This window comes from Rhamphochromis sp. 'chilingali', assembly GCF_963969265.1.
Source record: "Rhamphochromis sp. 'chilingali' genome assembly, chromosome: 13".
NCBI classification, from domain to species: Eukaryota; Metazoa; Chordata; class Actinopteri; order Cichliformes; family Cichlidae; genus Rhamphochromis; species Rhamphochromis sp. 'chilingali'.
This window is the reverse complement of record NC_137940.1, coordinates 29503855-29523935: the sequence shown is the minus strand read 5'-3', so window position 1 is coordinate 29523935 and position 20081 is coordinate 29503855. Positions and strand designations below refer to the sequence as shown.

Below are 20081 nucleotides of genomic sequence, written 5' to 3'. Positions count from 1 at the left end.
TTCTTTCTGTGATACAAAGATAGTTAAGAGTGCATTACAGCTTACAAAGAGACAACCCAGAGAAAGCCCAGATGCTCAATCAATGAGATGATCGCGAAACTAAACTAGTTGTCGTTTCAGGACCACGGAGAGCACCGTTTGACTTTTCATCTGGATGGAAGAGACTATAGGCTGTGTAGTTAAAGGAAAGTAGCTAAAGTATGATGAATAGTAAAATATAAAATCAGACAAAAATAATGGAGCAAAGGTATAATATTTCGCACATTTCTGTTGCACAAATGAATTTAAAGGTACAGAATTTCTAACAACAGTGATTAAAAAAATAATGAAACAGTCAAGACCACTCCTAAGTCAGTTGTTAAATATTTTCTGTTAAAAACAGTAACTGAAAAGCATCACGCTATGGAAACTGATGCAATCAGGACCAAGAAAAGGGATCTGTAGATTTTATGGACTCACCTTATCTTTGTTAGGTAAAGTCTGAGTCCTGGTAAAAGTGTCTCCTCCGTTAATACTGATCAGTTCTCCATCTACAGGTGGAAACGAGGCGGGGAAAACTACTACGTCACTCTTGAGCGTGTCTGAGCTGAAACACACGTCATACTGCTGAGTAGCTTTAGAGTAAGACCAGCTCCCGTCAGGGTGGGTGGTGATCATGGGGGCGCTGTACCTGCTGAAAGTGCCGTCTGTCCTGTGGCATCTGACTGCTATTAAAGTGATGAGGCTGAGCAGAAAGATGACGGACACCGACACAATGGCGATCAGCAGATACAGGTTCAAATCCGAGAAGCTGTCCTCCTTTACAGGCACATGTCTGAACGGAGTCTGGATTTCAGCCGTGCTTTCAACCACCACCACATCAACAGACACAGTAGCTGACAGGGAGGGTTCTCCGTTATCAGAGACCAAGACCACCAAGGGGTGAGTTTTGAGGTCATTGTCACTCATTCTCCTCCTAGTCCTAATCTCCCCGGTGCTGGTTCCGATCCTGAACAGGTTGTTTCCTTTGGGCTCAGACAGGTGATAAGAAAGCAGCGCATTGTATCCAGAGTCTGCGTCTACAGCCCTGATCTTTGCTACAAAGTATCCCGCTTCAGCAGAATAGGGGATGTTCTCACTGTTAACGGAGCCGTGCTCAGAATATGGCGTGAGAATCGTGGGACTGTTGTCATTTTCATCCAGGATTAAAACGTTAACAGTCACGTTGCTGCTGAGTGGAGGAACACCAGAGTCTGTGGCCTGAACTTCAAACTGGAACGTTTTTAACTCCTCATAGTTAAAAGACTGCAGACTGATTATATCTCCAGTCTTAGAGTTTACATTTACCATTGTCGAGATTGGCAAGGAGTTACTTTTACTCTCAACAATGGAATAGGTTACCTGTCCATTTTGATCAATATCTACATCCAGTGCAGATACTCGTTGCAGAGTAGCTCCCAGTGGACTGTTTTCTTTTAAATATACATTGAACACAGTGTCTGAAAACTTAGGGGGGTTGTCATTGACATCTGAAACATAAACATTAAAATCCTTCGTACTTGTGAGAGCTGGGATTCCATCGTCTTTAGCTGTGATAGTGATATTATATTGAGAATGACTCTCTCTGTCTAGCTGACCATCTACTACCAAGGAGTAGTAATTTTTATAATTCGTTTGTAACTTAAAGGGGCTTTCACTTTTAATATCACAGTGGACTATTCCGTTTTTACCCCCATCTCTGTCCACAACTGACACAAGTGCAATAGCAGTACCTATTTTTGCATCCTCTTTTACAGTGTTACTGAGGGTGGTTACAGAAATTTCAGGGCTATTGTCATTTAAATCCACTACTTCTATTAATACTTTGCACTGTGCTGTCATTTGAGGAGAGCCTTTATCAGAAGCTTGCACGCGGATTTCAAAAGCCGGGTGCTCTTCAAAGTCAATCTTCCCCTTGACTGTCAATAATCCCGTGTGCTCATCAATTTGAAATATATTGAGAACATGGTCTTGGTCCTTGCTGCTTAGTGAATATGAAATTTCCCCGTTTGGCCCTTCATCACTGTCCGTCGCCGTCACAGTTATCACTGATGTGCCTGGCGGCGTGTTTTCAGTGACACTTGTTTTATACAGTGGTTTGGTAAATATTGGGACGTTATCATTATTGTCTAAGATATTGATTATTAACTGTGAGGTTCCGGATTTCGGTGGTGTTCCGCCGTCTACAGCAGTCAGCGTGAGTCTTATTACTGGTTGTTTTTCTCGGTCTAAAGGTTTCTGGAGGACTAGTTCAGCAGATACGCTCTCTCCTTTATTCACTGCCAATGAAAAGTGTTCATTTGCACTTAATTTGTACATACTGATGCCATTTTTCCCCACATCGGCATCAAAGGCTGACAATACAAAAAATTTAGTCCCGGGTAATGTGCTTTCTGCTATTTCAATACTTTGCGAGTCAGTACTGAAAGCTGGATAATTATCATTAACATCTAGAATATTTATTTCTAAGCGATATAGCTTGAGTGGGGCATTTATCACAGCCTCCACGCTCTGTGTGCATTTCATGGCCTTTCCACAGAGCTCCTCTCTGTCTATCCTATCACTGACAAAGAGAACGCCCGTCTTTAGATTTACCTCGAAATATTTTCTCTTTGATCCGCTAACGATCTGAAACATGCGAGGCTCCAGCTCATGGACATCTAGGTTTAGATCCTTGGCTATGTTTCCTACAGAAGTCCCTCGATTCACCTCTTCTGATATCGAGTACGAGAGCTGCCCGGACGCCGTTTCCGAATAAAAATCCAGCAGGACAAAAAACAAGTATATCACCGCAGGACTTGTGTTAATTGAAGCCATAATCCAAAATGACATCAAACCAACTTTAAACGGGTCCCGTTTATGCCAAATATTGACAGGAAATGTTATCAATTTTCTTCTGCTTCATCCTCCGCGCAGATCATGCTCGAGCCTTTCTCCGTGCTTCTGTTTCTTTGTGTCACAGCCCAACAAGACATCATTACGTTATCAATCTGGGAGGGGCCTCGGGACTTATGTCTCTGATTTATGGTCTACACCGCCCTCTTATGGCTCTATACACCAATTACAACAGAAACCAAGGGAAAATAAAATAAATATCATCAGTCCAGTTTTACAGAACCAGAAAACATCTGGTTGATTTGTTAGGAAAATAAAACACTGTTTATATTGTTAGTGTGTAACACTGTCTTATTTATTTGTTTTAATTTTAGAATATATTTGTTTGTTTTTCGCTTGTTTCAGCCTTTAACTGAAATATACCATCTAAGGCGTGAAACCCATTGCAGTGTGTCAAAAACGGCGTATTCACAAAATGTCGCTGTGTTTTAGGTATATGCAAAGGGTATATTGAAAGAAATTGTAAGGACACAAGCAAAATCTGAGTTATTACAACATCGAGTGAAACGACTGTCAAAGAGCAACAAGGCAACGATGAACGAAAAAATAAACGCAAACAAGAAGGAAACGAACCCTAAAACAATAATGAACTACGCAAATATATATGAAACAATCTGAAAGGAAAATCAAATAAATATTCTCACTTGCAGTGATTATATTAATTTTAAACAAAACCACCAAAAGCTCCTTATCCGCATACTGGCTTCTCTTCTGCGGCATTTAAACAGCGAGTATTTAAATGGAAAAGACTGGCTTAAAGCTGCGGACAGTTGTAAAGGGTAATCTTTGAAAGCAGGAGAAATTAACCACATGTAGACGAGTTCAGTGTAAGATGACGCGCTTCTTTTGTGTAAAATTGTAAGCTGTTATAAACACTGTGTTCTTACCTTTTCTTTGTTAGGCAAAGTCTGAGTCCTGGTAAAAGTGTCTCCTCCGTTAATACTGATAAGTTCGCCATCTACAGGTGGAAACGGGGCGGGGAAGACTACTACGTCACTCTTGAGCGTGTCTGAGCTGAAACACACGTCATACTGCTGAGTAGCTTTAGAGTAAGACCAGCTCCCGTCAGGGTGGTTGGTGATCATGGGGGCGCTGTACCTGCTGAAAGCGCCGTCTGTCCTGTGGCATCTGACTGCTATTAAAGTGATGAGGCTGAGCAGAAAGATGACGGACACCGACACAATGGCGATCAGCAGGTACAGGTTCAAATCCGAGAAGCTGTCCTCCTTTACAGGCACATGTCTGAACTGAGTCTGGATTTCAGCCGTGCTTTCAACCACCACCACATCAATAGACACAGTAGCTGACAGGGAGGGTTCTCCGTTATCAGAGACCAAGACCACCAAGGGGTGAGTTTTGAGGTCATTGTCACTCAATCTCCTCTTAGTCCTGATCTCCCCGGTGCTGGTTCCGATCCTGAACAGGTTGTTTCCTTTGGGCTCAGACAGGTGATAAAAAAGCAGCGCATTGTATCCAGAGTCTGCGTCTACAGCCCTGATCTTTGCCACAAAGTATCCCGCTTCAGCAGAATAGGGGATGCTCTCACTGTTAACGGAGCCATGCTCAGAATATGGCGTGAGAATCGTGGGACTGTTGTCATTTTCATCCAAGATTAAAACGTTAACAGTCACGTTGCTGCTGAGTGGAGGAACACCAGAGTCTGTGGCCTGAACTTTAAACTGGAAAGTTTTTAACTCCTCATAGTTAAAAGACTGAAGACTGATTATATCACCAGTCTCTGAGTTGATGTTTAATAATGTAGATAGTGGCACTGAGTCACTGTTGCTTTGTAAAAAGGAATAGCTCACCTGACTATTTCGATCAATGTCTGCATCAGCTGCTGTCACTGTTTTAATAACTGCTCCTACTGGACTGTTTTCTTTCACGTAGACGTTGATCACACTTTCTGAAAACTGAGGTTTGTTGTCATTTACATCTGACACATGAACAGTTATAACACTCGTGCTGGAGAGTGGTGGGCTGCCCTCATCAGTAGCAGTGATGCTGATGTTGTACTGAGGTGCAGTCTCTCGGTCAAGAGGACCGTCCACAACTAATGAATATGAATTCTTATAATTTGACTCCAATTTAAAAGGAACATTATTAGAAATTTTACATGTCACCATCCCATTTTTACCTCCATCTTTATCAAATACTGAAACAAGAGCAATGGCTGTGCCAACTGATGCATCCTCTTTAACAGTGTTCAACAGTGATGTGACTGAAATTTCAGGTGCGTTGTCATTAACATCTAATACTTCAATCAGTAATTTAGCATGTGAACTCATAGGCGAGGAAGCTCCATCACTGGCTTTCACTCGAAGTTCAAAAGCATTATTTTCTTCAAAGTTAATATTCCTTTTATTTGTTACAGTCCCTGTTTGTTCATCTATAGAAAACACATCTGTTTGTTTTCCTTCGTCTATTTCCATAAAATAATACGATATTTGCCCATTTTTTCCATCATCTAAATCAGTCGCATTCAGGGTGATTATTGAAGTCCCAATATTCACATTCTCATGTATGCTGACTTTATACAGCATTTGACTAAAGACAGGAGGATTGTCATTAATGTCTAAGACATTTACTATAATGGTCATACTTCCAGATTTAGGAGGTGTTCCACCATCAATTGCAATTAGTATGAGTTTGATCACAGATTGTTTTTCTCTGTCTAAAACTTTCTGAAGCACCAATTCGACTGTTATGCTACCCCCTTTAAGTGTATTTAGAGAAAAATGTTCATTTTGACTCAGTTTGTAGGCATTTATAGAGTTTTTTCCAACGTCTCCATCGTGAGCTCGTTTCAGCAGAAATTTTGTTCCTACCGCTGTGTTCTCGGTAATATTAATTGTCTGGGATGTGCTGAGAAATGAGGGTGAATTGTCATTCACATCCAAAACATTTATTTCTATACGGTACAGTTTCAGTGGATTATTAATAACAGCTTCTGCAATTAGTGAACATTTGGCGTCGTTACCACAAAGCTCCTCTCGATCTATTCTCTCGTTAACATAGAGGGCTCCAGTTTTTAGATTTACCTCGAAATATTTTTTCTTCGATCCAGCAACGATCTGAAACATGCGGGGCTCCAAATCCTGGACATTGATGTTCAGATCTTTCGCGACATTTCCGACAACAGTCCCCAGATTCACCTCCTCTGAGACGGAGTAAGAGAGCTGCCCAGAAACCGTTTCCCAATAACAATCCAGCAGCACGAATAACAGATTAATCCACAGAAAGCTTCTTCTATGCGGTAAAAGCATATTTACACAGCAGGCGAAGGCACAATACTCCAGATAATATGTTACAGCAACCAATAAATGGAAATGAATGTATAATTATTCCAAAGCAATCTTCTCTATCTTCTCAAATAAAGACCACCGTTCGTTCTCTTCCGAGCTCTCTTTGTAACAAAGCACACAAATGCATCATTTGCTGAACGTAGGATGGGAGGGGCCCGAAGTCATCGACCAGAACGTCTAAATGTGACGGTCTGTACCGTCCCTACGTGGTCACTTGCTCTAACTACATTACACGTCAGCAAAACCAGCGGACAATGGTGCACTGTATATTCCTAGTGTTTAAAAAGAGTAGTATAAATCACTAGATTAAAGGTTAGAAATAATAGTTCATCAGTTAAACGGATGATTACAATTAACATTTTATTATGGAAAGATGTTAAGGTATGTGATATTTTAAATGCTAAATTTAAAAAATAATTGGGCAAATACACTTGTTTGTTTAAAGTGAAGAGAGAAGCGAGCACAAATGTTAAATATATAGGGGTATGTTTAAACACGTTATCGATGTTGTGATACGTTGTTTAACGTCTACTAAATATGTCAAAACACATCCTTAACCGTGCACGTGAATCCGACAAGGACACATACGTTGAGCACCACGGAGAGCAGCAAATGCGTGATAATGCGAAACTGCCATGAAAAATTCACGTTACAACAGAAAAGAGAACAACAACACAGCGTTGGAGAAGATCCTGTCGTGCTGTAAACTCAGCAACAGTAATTTCTTCGCATTTGTATTATTTTAGTCACAGCTAAGAAGTGTGTAAATGTATTGCTAAAGATGATAAAAACTACGAGATGAAGATAAATTACATTAGGCTTTTAAGATTTAGAAAAACAAAGAAGTGCAGCAGTGAATACGAGATTTAATACTTTCTTACCTTCTCTTTGTTAGGCAAAGTCTGAGTCCTGGTAAAAGTGTCTCCTCCGTTAATACTGATCAGTTCTCCATCTACAGGTGGAAACGGGGCGGGGAAAACTACTACGTCACTCTTGAGCGTGTCTGAGCTGAAACACACGTCATACTGCTGAGTAGCTTTAGAGTAAGACCAGCTCCCGTCAGGGTGGGTGGTGATCATGGGGGCACTGTACCTGCTGAAAGTGCCATCTGTCCTATGGCATCTGACTGCTATTAAAGTGATGAGGCTGAGCAGAAAGATGACGGACACCGACACAATGGCAACCAGCAGGTACAGGTTCAAATCCGAGAAGCTGTCCTCCTTTACAGGCACATGTCTGAACTGAGTCTGGATTTCAGCCGTGCTTTCAACCACCACCACATCAATCGACACAGTAGCTGACAGGGAGGGTTCTCCATTATCAGAAACCAAGACCACCAAGGGATGAGTTTTAAGGTCATTGTCACTCATTCTCCTCCTAGTCCTGATCTCCCCGGTGCTGGTTCCGATCCTGAACAAGTTGTTTCCTTTGGGCTCAGACAGGTGATAAGAAAGCAGCGCATTGTATCCAGAGTCTGCGTCTACAGCCCTGATCTTTGCCACAAAGTATCCCGCTTCAGCAGAATAGGGGATGTTCTCACTGTTAACGGAGCCGTGCTCAGAGTATGGCGCGAGAATCGTGGGACTGTTGTCATTTTCATCCAGGATTAAAACGTTGACAGTGACGTTACTGCTGAGCGGAGGAACACCAGAGTCTGTGGCCTGAACTTTAAACTGGAACGTTTTTAACTCCTCATAGTTAAAAGTCTGCAGACTGATTATATCTCCAGTCTCTGAGTTGATGTTTAATAATGTAGAAAACGGCACTGAGTCACTGCTGCTTTGTAAAAAGGAATAACTCACCTGACTATTTTGATCAATGTCTGCATCAACTGCTGTCACTGTTTTAATAACTGCTCCTACTGGACTGTTTTCTTTCACGTAGATGTTGATCACACTTTCTGAAAACTGAGGTTTGTTGTCATTTACATCTGACACATGAAGTGTTATACCACTCGTGCTGGAGAGTGGTGGGCTGCCCTCATCAGTAGCAGTGATGCTGATGTTGTACTGAGGTGCAGTCTCTCGGTCAAGAGGACCGTCTACAACTAATGAATATGAATTCTTATAATTTGACTCCAATTTAAAAGGAACATTATTGGAAATTTTACATGTCACCATCCCATTGTTACCTCCATCTTTATCAAATACTGAAACAAGAACAATGGCTGTTTCAACTGATGCATCCTCTTTAACAGTGTTCAATAACGATGTGACTGAAATTTCAGGTGGGTTGTCATTAACATCTAAAACCTCAATCAGTAATTTGGCATGTGACGTGAGAGGGGAAGAGGCTCCATCACTGGCTTGTACTCGAAGTTCAAAAGCATTACTTTCTTCATAGTCAATATTCCTTTTATTCGTTACAGTTCCTGTTTTCTCATCTATAACAAATGAATTCGTTTGTTTCCCCTGACCAACTTCACTAAATGAATATATCACTTTTCCATTTTGTCCTTCATCTAAATCAGTCGCATTTAATGTAATTATTGATGTGCCTATTTTAACATTTTCGTAGACTCTGGCTTTATACAACCTTTGGCTGAAAACGGGAGGATTGTCATTAACGTCCAGTACATTAACTATTATTGTCATGCTTCCGGATTTAGCAGGTGTTCCCCCATCGATGACAGTCAGTGTGAGCGTAATCACAGACTGTTTTTCCCTGTCTAAAACTTTCTGAAGCACCATCTCAGGAGTTACACCCTGAACTTTGTGTGCATCAAGAGAGAAATGTTCATTTTGACTCAGCCTGTAGGTGTTTACAGTGTTTTTACCCACGTCAGCATCGTGAGCTTGATGCAGAGGAAATTTTGCTCCCGCCACTGTGCTCTCAGTAATGTTCATTGATTGCAACGTACTCTCAAATAAAGGAGAATTATCATTTACATCTAAAATCGTAATTTCCATACGGTACAGTTTCAGTGGATTATTAATAACAGCTTCTACACCGAGTGAGCATTTGGCGTCATTACCACAAAGCTCTTCTCGATCTATTCTCCCGTTAACATAGAGGGCTCCAGTTTTTAGATTTACCTCGAAATATTTCCTCTTTGATCCAGTAACGATTTGAAACATGCGGGGCTCCAAATCCTGGACATTGATGTTCAGATCTTTCGCGACATTTCCGACAACAGTCCCCAGATTCACCTCCTCTGAGACGGAGTAAGAGAGCTGCCCAGAAACCGTTTCACAGTAACAATCCAGCAGCACGAAGACGAGATATATCCATATACAGCTCGATTTGCCCAGTATATTCATTCTTACATTCACAGGGAAGCGGATTAATTCAAACCCGTATACTACATTAACAAATTCAAACAATTAAACAGAGTAAGACATGAGAGTGATGCTTTTTGACTCATCTCCCATGAATCAGAAAATGGTTGTCGCACCGTTCTCTTTCGCCCTCCGATTCTCTTTGTCTGAATTCCAGAGAAATACACTCTGGGAGGAGTCCGAGACACCAAAGACGAAATTCAAATCTGATGGTCTACAATGTCCCCGTGTGGACATTTTCAAGAAGTGCATTCAATATCAGGAAATTAAGTGTCCTTAATTATCTAGCTAAACAGTTGTGTGCTTTGAGGAACAACAACCATGACGTGCTGCCATTCTGGCATTATTCTGAATACTGTTATCATTCAGGGTTTTTTTTTAAATTTATACATTTATAAAAAAAAATTATGAATGAACTCTCATAGACATATAGTAATATATGATACCTTCAGCATTATTCAGACAATAAAAATATTTACAATACAAAACTGAGAAATTAACAGAACCAAGCCATGTAAAAAGAGGTGTTTTTTTTTCAGAATTGTTTTGAATATACATTGCTGCAACCTGTTAAGGTTAACAAAGCCAGGATATGAATACTCGAACACATGTTTAGCGAGACATTATTTAAAGTACAGTATAACTGCCCAGCATGTTGGCATCGTGCATAATCGTCCGTTCAGTACTATGAAGAACAACGTTTAGGGTATGATTCAAAATCTGCACATCTTTTGCTAGAAGTAAATACCACAAACTATGAGTATGCGTAAAAGAAGCCTAACAAAATATATCCAAGTGATTTATTTTATTAGTTAACTTGAACTGGATTTATCCCCATTTTTTTCGTGGCAATTAAGTTCTTTTAATTTAATTCGGGTGAAACCCTATTGATTCATACTCGGTTCTCGACCGTGGTTTTGCACAATAAATAACATTCCAGGATATTTAAGACCAATATGCGCTTACCTTCTCTTTGTTAGGTAAAGTTTGAGTCCTGGTAAAAGTGTCTCCTCCGTTAATACTGATCAGTTCTCCATCCACAGGTGGAAACGGGGCGGGGAAGACCACCACGTCACTCTTGAGTGTGTCTGAGCTGAAACACACGTCATACTGCTGAGTAGCTTTAGAGTAAGACCAGCTCCCGTCAGGGTGGGTGGTGATCATGGGGGCGCTGTATCTGCTGAAAGTGCCGTCTGTCTGGTGGCATCTGACTGCTATTAAAGTGATGAGGCTGAGCAGAAAGATGACGGACACCGACACAATGGCGATCAGCAGATACAGGTTCAAATCCGAGAAGCTGTCCTCCTTTACAGGCACATGTCTGAACTGAGTCTGGATTTCAGCCATGCTTTCAACCACCACCACATCAATAGACACAGTAGCTGACAGGGAGGGTTCTCCGTTATCAGAGACCAAGACCACCAAGGGGTGAGTTTTGAGGTCATTGTCACTCATTCTCCTCTTAGTCCTGATCTCCCCGGTGCTGGTTCCGATCCTGAACAAGTTGTTTCCTTTGGGCTCAGACAGGTGATAAGAGAGCAGCGCATTGTATCCAGAGTCTGTGTCTACAGCCCTGATCTTTGCCACAAAGTATCCCGCTTCAGCAGAATAGGGGATGCTCTCACTGTTAACGGAGCCGTGCTCAGAATATGGCGCGAGAATCGTGGGACTGTTGTCATTTTCATCCAGGATTAAAACGTTGACAGTGACGTTGCTGCTGAGCGGAGGAACACCAGAGTCTGTGGCCTGAACTTTAAACTGGAATGTTTTTAACTCCTCGTAGTTAAAAGACTGCAGGCTGATTATATCTCCTGTCTCTGAGTTGATGTTAATCATTGTAGGAAACGGTAGTGAGTCACTGCTGCTTTGTAAAAAAGAATAGCTCACTTGACCATTTTTATCGACATCAGCATCAGTTGCAGTCAGAGTTTTAATGACTGCTCCTACTGGACTATTTTCTTTAACATAAATATTAAGTATCGGATCAGAGAAGCGAGGCGCGTTGTCATTGACATCAGAAACGTGAACACTAATTATGCTGGTGCTGGAGAGAGGAGGAGCTCCTTCATCAGTTGCTATTATAGTAACATTGTACTCGTCTGTAGTTTCTCTGTCAAGCGGACCAGTAACCACTAAAGAGTAATAATTTCTATAGTTTGTGTCCAGTTTAAATGGAGTCTTATTTACAATCACAGCTTTCACTGCCCCGTTATTCCCACCATCTTTATCCAAAACCGAGACAAGTGCAATGGCTGCACCTACTTCCGCGTCTTCTTTCACTGTATTTAGTAGTGACGTTACCGTGATCTCAGGAGCGTTGTCATTTAGATCCAGCACTTCTACCAACACTTTGCAATGAGCAGACATCGGAGGCTGGCCTTTGTCAGTCGCCTCAGCATGGATCTCAAATGCACGATTTTCTTCATAATCGACTTTACCCTTAACTGAAATCACTCCCGTTTTTGAATTAATTTCAAATAAATCTAAAATATGATCTTGGCCTTTTTTTCTCAAAGAATATTCAATTTCACTGTTTGAACCCTCATCTGTGTCTGTTGCATTCAGCGTAATCACCGTCGACCCACTGGACAAGTTTTCAGGAATTTTAACTTTGTACAAAGACTTACTGAACACGGGATGGTTGTCATTAGTATCCATCACGGAAATGATAATAAGCGATGTCCCTGACTTGGGTGGGTTTCCTCCGTCTACTGCAGTCAGCGTGAGTTTTATAACAGAATCCTGCTCTCTGTCTAACGATTTCTGCAGTACTAACTCAGCAGACACGCTGTCTTCTCCTTTATGAATATCTAATGTAAAATAGTCGTTATTACTAAGTTTATATGTATTAACACCGTTTTTACCGACATCCAAATCTGATGCCTCTATCAGTCCAAATTTGACTCCCGGTAAAGTATTTTCTGGAACATCAAGTGACTGCAGCTTCTCAGAGAAAACTGGTGCGTTGTCGTTTATATCTTTTATATTTATCTCTAAGCGATAAAGCTTCAGCGGGACGTTGATCACCACCTCTACATTGACAGTACATTTTGAAGCCCTTCCACAAAGCTCCTCGCGGTCGATTCTTTCGCTGACATAAAGAACACCAGTTTTTAAATTCACATCGAAATACTTCTTCTGTGATCCACTAACAATCTGAAACCTACGAGACTCTAAATCCTGTACATTGAGATTTAGATCTTTGGCAATATTTCCAACAGATGTCCCAGTATTTTCCTCCTCCGATACAGAGTACGAGAGCTGTCCAGACACCGCTTCCCAGCAATAATTCAGCAGCACGGCCACAGAATAAGCCCGCAAAATATCTGTTTTTGTTGGGAAATGCATGATTAAATCCACCGAAATCAGGCACACTTTGTGTCCACCAGCAACCGTCAGATATCCGCAAACAAAGGCAATCACAACAAGTCAGCCTGATAAATTTTTCGCCCTTTCTCTCTCGCTCTGCGCCTCTTTGTTACAAAGCCCAGAGAAAGATCATCCTCTGTTTCTGGGTGGAGTCTTATGCCTTTAGAAATAACATCTAGATGTCATGGTCTTCAGTGCCACCATCTGGTAATGTAAAATAACTGCATTTAAGCTTTAGGAACAGCAACAATTAAATGACTACCCACCCGTCCAAGGCGATCAACTTCTCATTAATTATGAACATAACCCTGTTAACTTATATGTTATGGTGCATTTCAAAGGATTTTTTTCCTTTTCCCATTCTGATTAATTCTCAGTTAACAAAGAAAAAAAAATCATAACTTTCCTCTTGGTGATACCCCGTCTAAAAGTACACGAGTTAGAATTGACAGACCTTATTGAAAATATTTCGACACAAGAAAGATACAGCAAGAACTTACTACTATTATGACATAAAATAAACACATTTTCCTAATTTCTAAAAGTATGAGAGCGAAGGTGATTGAATAAGCGGTCGAATAACCTTGCTAAATGCGATAAAACAAACTTTACACCATTCTCCACTAAGTAAAAAGATCTATCATGAATTGTATGTCAAGTTTCCAGGGAAAACACTTGTCTTTGTCGACCGTGCCCCAATTAAGTCCCCTGATGCACCCTCCAAATGACCGGCAACTTGCACCTTTCTGATTTCAGCACCACGGATAGCGACAATAACGTTCTGTCTAAACTTGAAAGGCTCATGAACTTTGTTTATTTTGGCTTATTAACAACTGTACATTTCAACTCAACTCCAAACCGATAAAGAAAAATCACATCTTTAAATAGTTTGTGAAGTTAGTACTAACATATTCCACTTAAAAAAAACCAACAACAACAATAAGCAAACAAAACATGGAGATTACCCAAGGCATGGATTTATGCATTGCATTGTTTTTGCTAATTTCTTACCTTCTCTTTGGTAGGTAAAGTCTGAGTCCTGGTAAAAGTGTCTCCTCCGTTAATACTGATCAGTTCTCCATCTACAGGTGGAAACGAGGCGGGGAAAACCACTACGTCACTCTTGAGCGTGTCTGAGCTGAAACACACGTCATACTGCTGAGTAGCTTTAGAGTAAGACCAGCTCCCGTCAGGGTGGGTGGTGATCATGGGGGCGCTGTACCTGCTGAAAGTGCCGTCTGTCCTGTGGCATCTGACTGCTATTAAAGTGATGAGGCTGAGCAGAAAGATGACGGACACCGACACAATGGCGATCAGCAGATACAGGTTCAAATCCGAGAAGCTGTCCTCCTTTACAGGCACATGTCTGAACTGAGTCTGGATTTCAGCCGTGCTTTCAACCACCACCACATCAATAGACACAGTAGCTGACAGGGAGGGTTCTCCGTTATCAGAAACCAAGACCACCAAGGGGTGAGTTTTGAGGTCATTGTCACTCATTCTCCTCTTAGTCCTTATCTCCCCGGTGCTGGTTCCGATCCTGAACAGGTTGTTTCCTTTGGGCTCAGACAGGTGATAAGAAAGCAGCGCATTGTATCCAGAGTCTGCGTCTACAGCCCTAATCTTTGCCACAAAGTATCCCGCTTCAGCAGAATAGGGGATGCTCTCACTGTTAACGGAGCCATGCTCAGAATATGGCGCGAGAATCGTGGGACTGTTGTCATTTTCATCCAGGATTAAAACGTTGACAGTGACGTTGCTGCTGAGCGGAGGAACACCAGAGTCTGTGGCCTGAACTTTAAACTGGAATGTTTTTAACTCCTCGTAGTTAAAAGACTGCAGGCTGATTATATCTCCTGTCTCTGAGTTGATGTTAATCATTGTAGGAAACGGTAGTGAGTCACTGCTGCTTTTTAAAAAAGAATAGCTCACTTGACCATTTTTATCGACATCAGCATCAGTTGCAGTCAGAGTTTTAATGACTGCTCCTACTGGACTGTTTTCTTTAACATAAATATTAAGTATCGGATCAGAGAAGCGAGGCGCGTTGTCATTGACATCAGAAACGTGAACACTAATTATGCTGGTGCTGGAGAGAGGAGGAGCTCCTTCATCAGTTGCTATTATAGTAACATTGTACTCGTCTGTAGTTTCTCTGTCAAGCGGACCAGTAACCACTAAAGAGTAATAATTTCTATAGTTTGTGTCCAGTTTAAATGGAGTCTCATTTGCAATCACAGCTTTCACTGCCCCGTTATTCCCACCATCTTTATCCAAAACCGAGACAAGTGCAATGGCTGCACCTACTTCCGCGTCTTCTTTCACTGTATTTAGTAGTGACGTTACCGTGATCTCAGGAGCGTTGTCATTTAGATCCAGCACTTCTACCAACACTTTGCAATGAGCAGACATCGGAGGCTGGCCTTTGTCAGTCGCCTCAGCATGAATCTCAAATGCAGGATTTTCTTCGTAATCGATTTTACCTTTAATTGAAATCGCTCCCGTTTTAGAGTCTATTTGAAACACATTTAAAACATGATCCTGACCTTTACTTCTAAAAGAATATTCAGTTTCAGCATTTAATCCGTCATCTGCGTCTGTTGCATTTAAAAATATAATTGTTTTACCCATTGGTAGATTTTCATGAATCTGTGTTTTATACAAAGCCCTACTGAAAACCGGAGCGTTGTCATTATTGTCTAAGACATTTACAATGATTTGCAATGTTCCTGACTTGGGTGGGTTTCCGCTGTCGACAGCAGTCACTGTAAGATTAACAGTAGGCTGTGTTTCTCGGTCTAGAGCTTTCTGTAGCACCAGCTCGGCAGACACACTATCCCTTCCTTTGTGGACCTCTAAAGAAAAGTAATCATTTTGACTCAACTTGTATGAACTAACGTCATTCTTTCCAACGTCAAGATCCGATGCCCCTATAAATCCAAATTTCCCCCCTGGCACAGTACTTTCCGCAATATTAAGATACTGCAAATTCTCAGGAAAATGTGGCACATTATCATTAATATCGACTACATTTACATCTAAACGATAAAGCTTCAGTGGATTGTTGATCACGGCCTCTACGCTAATAGTACATATTGCAGCTTTTGCGCAAAGCTCCTCACGGTCGATTCTTTCACTGACATAGAGACTACCCGTTTTCAAATTTATATCGAAATAATTTCTCTTTGATCCGCTAACAATCTGAAACATACGCGTCCTCAAGTCATGCACGTTAAGATTTAGATCTTTAGCGAGATTTCCCACAGTAGTCCCCGGGTTTACCTCCTCTGATACAGAGTAAGAGAGCTGCCCAGTCACCACTTGCCAGCAGCAATCCAAAAGAACAACGACTACATAAATCCCAAAAGAACTGCGTATCCTCCCTGTCGACATTTTCTATCCTGTGCGAGCACAGCATATGGATCGTAGTCTTCAAGGTGAAATTAGAGTGGCAGAATCCAGATTTCCGTGTATATAAGAAGTAAAGGACAAAGCGATGATCGCACAATGTATTCTCATACTGCCCCTCTTGTAACAAAGCCTTGCAAAGCATCATCGTCACCATCATCTAAATCTAGGAGGAGCTTCGAACAACCAAGAGCACTATGAAAATGTGATGGTCTACAATGTCCCCATGTGGTCATTTAAAAATACTACATTATCACAAAACAATCTCATAAGTTCGTTTAAGCCTTCAAGATAAATGCATCAAGATGCCAATCTGGTAATGGCAAATAATGTCAAGCTCCCTTATATATTTATTTAAAGACAGGTGTAGCATATATATAAACCAAATTGAATTAAAACTTGCCTTATCTCCTTTTCACAAAACATGAAAATATGAGCAAATATGAATAATACAATTGTCAAGGCGTATATCAGCTTAATGTGCTATCTGTCTATCCTTTGAGTAACCAGAGACAAAGAGCAATGCACATATCAGAAATGTGACTTAATTATTATTATAATTATTGCGGCCTTCAGATCACATTTTTATATATGCTAGAATGCCTACACCAGCACCATGGACAGCTACATGAACGCACTGCTGTCCAAATGATGGATATTATTAAATTGGCACAACTAAACGTTTTAAAGCTGAAGCATATATATATTTGGAATCTAGTTTAAATCAGAAGATGCACCATGCTAAGATAAGAAAAAATGGTACCGTTTAATCTGCAATGACGAGGAATGACAATATGCAAGTATTTTAAAATTTCATGGACTCACCTTTTCTTTGGTAGGTAAAGTCTGAGTTCTGGTAAAAGTGTCTCCTTCGTTAATACTGATCAGTTCTGCATCTACAGGTGGAAACGAGGCGGGGAAAACCACCACGTCACTCTTGAGCGTGTCTGAGCTGAAACACACATCATACTGCTGAGTAGCTTTAGAGTAAGACCAGCTCCCGTCAGGGTGGGTGGTGATCATGGGGGCGCTGTACCTGCTGAAAGTGCCGTCTGTCCTGTGGCATCTGACTGCTATTAAAGTGATGAGGCTGAGCAGAAAGAAGACGGACACCGACACAATGGCGATCAACAGATACAGGTTCAAATCCGAGAAGCTGTCCTCCTTTACAGGCACATGTCTGAACTGAGTCTGGATTTCAGCCGTGCTTTCAACCACCACCACATCAATAGACACAGTAGTTGACAGGGAGGGTTCTCCGTTATCAGAGACCAAGACCACCAAGGGGTGAGTTTTGAGGTCATTGTCACTCATTCTCCTCTTAGTCCTGATCTCCCCGGTGCTGGTTCCGATCCTGAACAAGTTGTTTCCTTTGGGCTCAGACAGGTGATAAGAAAGCAGCGCATTGTATCCAGAGTCTGCGTCTACAGCCCTGATCTTTGCCACAAAGTATCCCGCTTCAGCAGAATAGGGGATGCTCTCACTGTTAACGGAGCCGTGCTCAGAATATGGCGCGAGAATCGTGGGACTGTTGTCATTTTCATCCAGGATTAAAACGTTGACAGTGACGTTGCTGCTGAGCGGAGGAACACCAGAGTCTGTGGCCTGAACTTTAAACTGGAATGTTTTTAACTCCTCGTAGTTAAAAGACTGCAGGCTGATTATATCTCCTGTCTCTGAGTTGATATTAATCATTGTAGGAAACGGTAGTGAGTCACTGCTGCTTTTTAAAAAAGAATAGCTCACTTGACCATTTTTATCGACATCAGCATCAGTTGCAGTCAGAGTTTTAATGACTGCTCCTACTGGACTGTTTTCTTTAACATAAATATTAAGTATCGGATCAGAGAAGCGAGGCGAGTTGTCATTGACATCAGAAACGTGAACACTAATTATGCTGGTGCTGGAGAGAGGAGGAGCTCCTTCATCAGTTGCTATTATAGTAACATTGTACTCGTTTGTAGTTTCTCTGTCAAGCGGACCAGTAACCACTAAAGAGTAATAATTTCTATAGTTTGTGTCCAGTTTAAATGGAGTCTCATTTGCAATCACAGCTTTCACTGCCCCGTTATTCCCACCATCTTTATCCAAAACCGAGACAAGTGCAATGGCTGCACCTACTTCCGCGTCTTCTTTCACTGTATTTAGTAGTGACGTTACCGTGATCTCAGGAGCGTTGTCATTTAGATCCAGCACTTCTACCAACACTTTGCAATGAGCAGACATCGGAGGCTGGCCTTTGTCAGTCGCCTCAGCATGAATCTCAAATGCAGAACTTTCTTCGTAATCGATTTTACCTTTAATTGAAATCGCTCCCGTTTTAGAGTCTATTTGAAATACATTTAAAACATGATCCTGACCTTTACTTCTAAAAGAATATTCAGTTTCAGCATTTAATCCGTCATCTGCGTCTGTTGCATTTAAAAATATAATTGTTTTACCCATTGGTAGATTTTCATGAATCTGTGTTTTATACAAAGCCCTACTGAAAACCGGAGCGTTGTCATTAATGTCTAAAACATTTACAATGATTTGCAATGTTCCTGACTTGGGTGGGTTTCCGCTGTCGATAGCAGTCACTGTAAGATTAACAGTAGGTTGTATTTCTCGGTCTAGAGCTTTCTGTAGCACCAGCTCGGCAGACACACTATCCCTTCCTTTGTGGACCTCTAAAGAAAAGTAATCATTTTGACTCAACTTGTATGAACTAACGTCATTCTTTCCAACGTCAAGATCCGATGCCCCTATAAATCCAAATTTCCCCCCTGGCACAGTACTTTCCGCAATATTAAGATACTGCAAATTCTCAGGAAAATGTGGCACATTATCATTAATATCGACTACATTTACATCTAAACGATAAAGCTTCAGTGGATTGTTGATCACGGCCTCTACGCTAACAGTACATATTGCAGCTTTTGCGCAAAGCTCCTCACGGTCGATTCTTTCACTGACATAGAGACTACCCGTTTTCAAATTTATATCGAAATAATTTCTCTTTGATCCGCTAACAATCTGAAACATACGCGTCCTCAAGTCATGCACGTTAAGATTTAGATCTTTAGCGAGATTTCCCACAGTAGTCCCCGGGTTTACCTCCTCTGATACAGAGTAAGAGAGCTGCCCAGTCACCACTTGCCAGCAGCAATCCAAAAGAACAACGACTACATAAATCCCAAAAGAACTGCGTATCCTCCCTGTCGACATTTTCTATCCTGTGCGAGCACAGCATATGGATCGTAGTCTTCAAGGTGAAATTAGAGTGGCAGAATCCAGATTTCCGTGTATATAAGAAGTAAAGGACAAAGCGATGATCGCACAATGTATTCTCATACTGCCCCTCTTGTAACAAAGCCCTGCAAAGCATCATCGTCACCATCATCTAAATCTAGGAGGAGCTTCGAACAACCAAGAGCACTATGAAAATGTGATGGTCTACAATGTCCCCATGTGGTCATTTAAAAATACTACATTATCACAAAACAATCTCATAAGTTCGTTTAAGCCTTCAAGATAAATGCATCAAGATGCCAATCTGGTAATGGCAAATAATGTCCAGCTCCCTTATATATTTATTTAAAGACAGGTGTAGCATATATATAAACCAAATTGAATTAAAACTTGCCTTATCTCCTTTTCACAAAACATGAAAATATGAGCAAATATGAATAATACAATTGTCAAGGCGTATATCAGCTTAATGTGCTATCTGTCTATCCTTTGAGTAACCAGAGACAAAGAGCAATGCACATATCAGAAATGTGACTTAATTATTATTATAATTGTTGCGGCCTTCAGATCACATTTT

At 41.1% G+C, this 20081-nt stretch overlaps 4 protein-coding genes across 10 annotated transcripts in view; all 4 read right to left on the bottom strand.

Annotated features, from left to right (window-relative positions):
* The window catches only part of LOC308408491 (protocadherin alpha-C2-like), a gene marked incomplete at its 5' end in the record, with an annotated part of 158904 nt that overhangs the window by 87068 nt on the left and 51755 nt on the right, over window positions 1–20081 (bottom strand). Inside the window, one exon of one of the 7 annotated variants that reach the window (XM_080900804.1) lies at window positions 7100–9556. The exons of 5 other annotated variants lie outside the window; for them this stretch is intronic. In XM_080900804.1, the coding sequence (XP_080756930.1) occupies window positions 7100–9478 (2379 nt within the window). Of the gene's footprint in view, window positions 1–459; window positions 2942–7099; window positions 9557–20081 lie in introns of those variants that run through there. One more of the 7 variants, XM_080900799.1, reaches the window with a different exon arrangement.
* On the bottom strand, window positions 3780–6296 carry LOC308408310 (protocadherin alpha-8-like; the record flags this gene model as incomplete). Its single annotated transcript, XM_080900513.1, has 1 exon — window positions 3780–6296. The coding sequence occupies exon 1, from the start codon at window positions 6177–6179 to the stop codon at window positions 3780–3782; it is 2400 nt and encodes a 799-aa protein (XP_080756639.1). The 5' UTR covers window positions 6180–6296.
* Window positions 10463–16373, bottom strand: LOC308408511 (protocadherin alpha-3-like). Its single transcript, XM_080900824.1, has 2 exons — window positions 13877–16373; window positions 10463–10589 (listed from the first exon to the last, which is right to left on the bottom strand). Exons 1-2 carry the CDS (start codon window positions 16256–16258, stop codon window positions 10569–10571), a joined length of 2403 nt encoding a protein of 800 aa, XP_080756950.1. The 5' UTR covers window positions 16259–16373; the 3' UTR covers window positions 10463–10568.
* On the bottom strand, window positions 13877–19595 carry LOC308408513 (protocadherin alpha-3-like). Its single transcript, XM_080900826.1, has 2 exons — window positions 17099–19595; window positions 13877–13947 (listed from the first exon to the last, which is right to left on the bottom strand). The coding sequence occupies exons 1-2, from the start codon at window positions 19478–19480 to the stop codon at window positions 13936–13938; spliced, it is 2394 nt and encodes a 797-aa protein (XP_080756952.1). The 5' UTR covers window positions 19481–19595; the 3' UTR covers window positions 13877–13935.

Excerpts from the sequence above, each read along its gene's own strand:
- LOC308408511 (XM_080900824.1), bottom strand. The coding sequence starts at position 16,258 with ATGTCGACAGGGAGGATACGCAGTTCTTTTGGGATTTATGTAGTCGTT. Across the intron at positions 10,590-13,876 it reads CTTTACCTACCAAAGAGAAG|CTCAGACACACTCAAGAGTG; the intron begins GTAAGAAATTAG and ends CGTGTGTTTCAG.
- LOC308408513 (XM_080900826.1), bottom strand. The coding sequence starts at position 19,480 with ATGTCGACAGGGAGGATACGCAGTTCTTTTGGGATTTATGTAGTCGTT.